General features: G+C 37.9%; 1 protein-coding gene across 1 annotated transcript; it reads left to right on the top strand.

Annotated features, from left to right (window-relative positions):
- The first annotated feature begins 278 nt into the window (after positions 1-278).
- On the top strand, positions 279-2,011 carry PQBP1 (poly-glutamine tract binding protein 1). Its single transcript, XM_088224478.1, has one exon. It carries the CDS (start codon positions 1,080-1,082, stop codon positions 1,959-1,961), a length of 882 nt encoding a protein of 293 aa, XP_088080604.1. The 5' UTR covers positions 279-1,079; the 3' UTR covers positions 1,962-2,011.
- The last annotated feature ends 413 nt before the right edge of the window (positions 2,012-2,424 follow it).

The following is a 2,424-nucleotide window of genomic DNA, read 5'->3' as shown; positions in this document are numbered from 1 at the left end:
GACGAACTGTCAAATTAGTTTTGGCCATAGACAATCGATAAGTAGTTTTTAATAAATATTTGATATTTTCACAATATTGAATCAGTTAGACATTTATTTTTCATTTAAATTAGTCGTATTCATTATCAAGTGAATAAAAATACTGTGGCTTTCGATAGAAAATTATTTTTTTTATTTCTGGTTCATCTTGTCAACTTGTATAATCCTCGTTGCATAAGTAGTCTCAATAAACATCGATATCGATAAATATCGGAGCAAAAGAACATGTCGCTTCACTATCGTAATGAAAAAAACATGAAGTATTGCATTTTTCGGTCTATGGTTGCCTGTCAATAATTACTGAACTTTATAGGCGCCCATGTGTCAAAAGTTAAATAAACGCTTGGAAATACTGTAGTTAGTTCAGTTATAAATTATAAACAAGAGACGTAGTGACCCATGGCCGGTTTTGGTAATCGAATTACTCGACTATTTAAAAAAACAAGCTATTCGAATAAGGATCGATTTGCGAATGATTTGCATTATTTATCTTTATTTTCACTTCATTCCTCGCTTTTACATATCAAGTTTATTAAATCATTCTTTTTTTCAACACGATTAACAAATATTTTCGACAGAGATGAAAGTCAAGGCATTTGCGAGATTTATATCCACCTTTGTCTGAAAGTATTTTTATACTAGTACTCCCTATAAATATAGTTAGATATTTTTGTGTTATATATTTATTTTATAGAGTGTTTTTAATTCGTCATCTGTATGTGTGTTTGTCCAGCAAAACCAGCTTATTAGATTATCGACTAGGTTAGTTACTGACGAATCAACACCTACTAGTCGCTGTTGGCTGAATGATCTAGTAGGTATTGACTAACTACATTACCAATACCCTATGTCTTCTATCTAATCAATTCATGTGGTTTATGGTAGCATGTCGCAAAGTCGCATCTGTGGTCGTAAGTCGTAATATCTCTGGTCGTAATTCTCAAAGCTGGTGAGTATAATCTGTGCTCAAAGCTGTCAAACATTTCGCTGGACTGTCAACGTTAGAGATCTAATTTAATTTTCTAAGATTAATAATCAAAATGCCCTTACCGCCTGCATTAGCAGCTCGTTTAGCCAAACGTGGGATATTGCATACTCCAGACAAAAAGAAGCCTGATCCCGAACCTGATCCAAACAGCAATGAAGAAATCATCGCTGAAGATTACGATTCTCACAGAGAAGAATCAAGCGGAAACAATAACTTTTGGGAAGGCATAGACGGTGTAAATGTAGATCCAATAAAAGGCCACAAAGGTTGCCCCAACAAATATAACATTTATCACGAATGCTCTTTATTCTGCGTCAAGCGATGGCGTCACGGTAAACCAGTTCCCAGTGAAGATTACTTACGGAGAAAAGAGAAATTACTCGAAAGGTTTCCTCTGCCCAATGGTTGGCAGGAAGTCTATGACGAAGGCTGCGGCCAGCATTACTATTGGAATTTGTATAACAACTTCGTGTCCTGGCTGCCGCCGACACACCCCAAGGCTTCCTTCTCCGAGAGCGCATCTCACTTGAGGGAGGAACGTCTCCTGAGGGAAGGAGACGAGAGTGACAGCAGCGAATCCGACCAAGAAGTCCCACAATTTAAGAAGCCAGATGTGAGGGAAGAACGGGAGAGATTCCGTGATCGCAGAGCGCGCGAGAGGAATAGAGATGAACGGAAATATGACAAACGAACCAGAGTCAAAGACAATGATTTAGACCCTATGGATCCCTCTTCCTATTCAGATGTTCCGCGAGGAGAGTGGTCGGCGGGGTTAGAGCGACACGGAGAGGCTATGACCGGAGTAGACACCTCGCTATCCGGACCACTTTACCAGATGAGACCGTACCCCAGTCCGGGAGCCGTTCTATTGGCCAACAAGAAACCGCCGCCATTTATGAAAAAAGAAGTTTCTTTCCCGGAGCAGCCCAAATAATTAGGTGTCAATAATAATTAGTTTGTCTCGTAATAAATAGCTTTAAATTACACTTTATTTTCATTCATAGCGTGATCTAAATTAAATATGTATTTACTTTTCAATGAAGAAGTTCAGTGTTTTTTAAATTTTAATAGTCCAGTGACGTCACAAGCTCTCGTCTGTGAGTTCTGCTGATTGGTGAGTTGGTGGAAAATCTATCGCAACTCTTTCATTGGTCGATTCCAAAGAACCTGTGAAGTAGTTCATTTTTATTATTTTTTTCATACATCTTTCACAGTGAAATATTGCAGTGTTAAACCACTTTTAAAACAATATTTATACAATATCTCAATCATAGCAGGCAAATGCACCAACCACTACACTTTTAGATGGACTTATCTCCACTTGATTTTCTTATTCAGGATTTTTACGTGAGATTAACCATCGAGTCAAAAACACTACTCCAGGATTCTGGTTCTAT

Source organism: Micrasema longulum, unplaced genomic scaffold (genome assembly GCF_059751315.1).
Source record: "Micrasema longulum isolate JH-2025_06_02 unplaced genomic scaffold, ASM5975131v1 h1tg000286l, whole genome shotgun sequence".
Classification (NCBI taxonomy): domain Eukaryota; kingdom Metazoa; phylum Arthropoda; class Insecta; order Trichoptera; family Brachycentridae; genus Micrasema; species Micrasema longulum.
The sequence above is the reverse complement of the archived record's forward strand: the minus strand, read 5'-3'. Positions and strand labels throughout refer to the sequence as shown.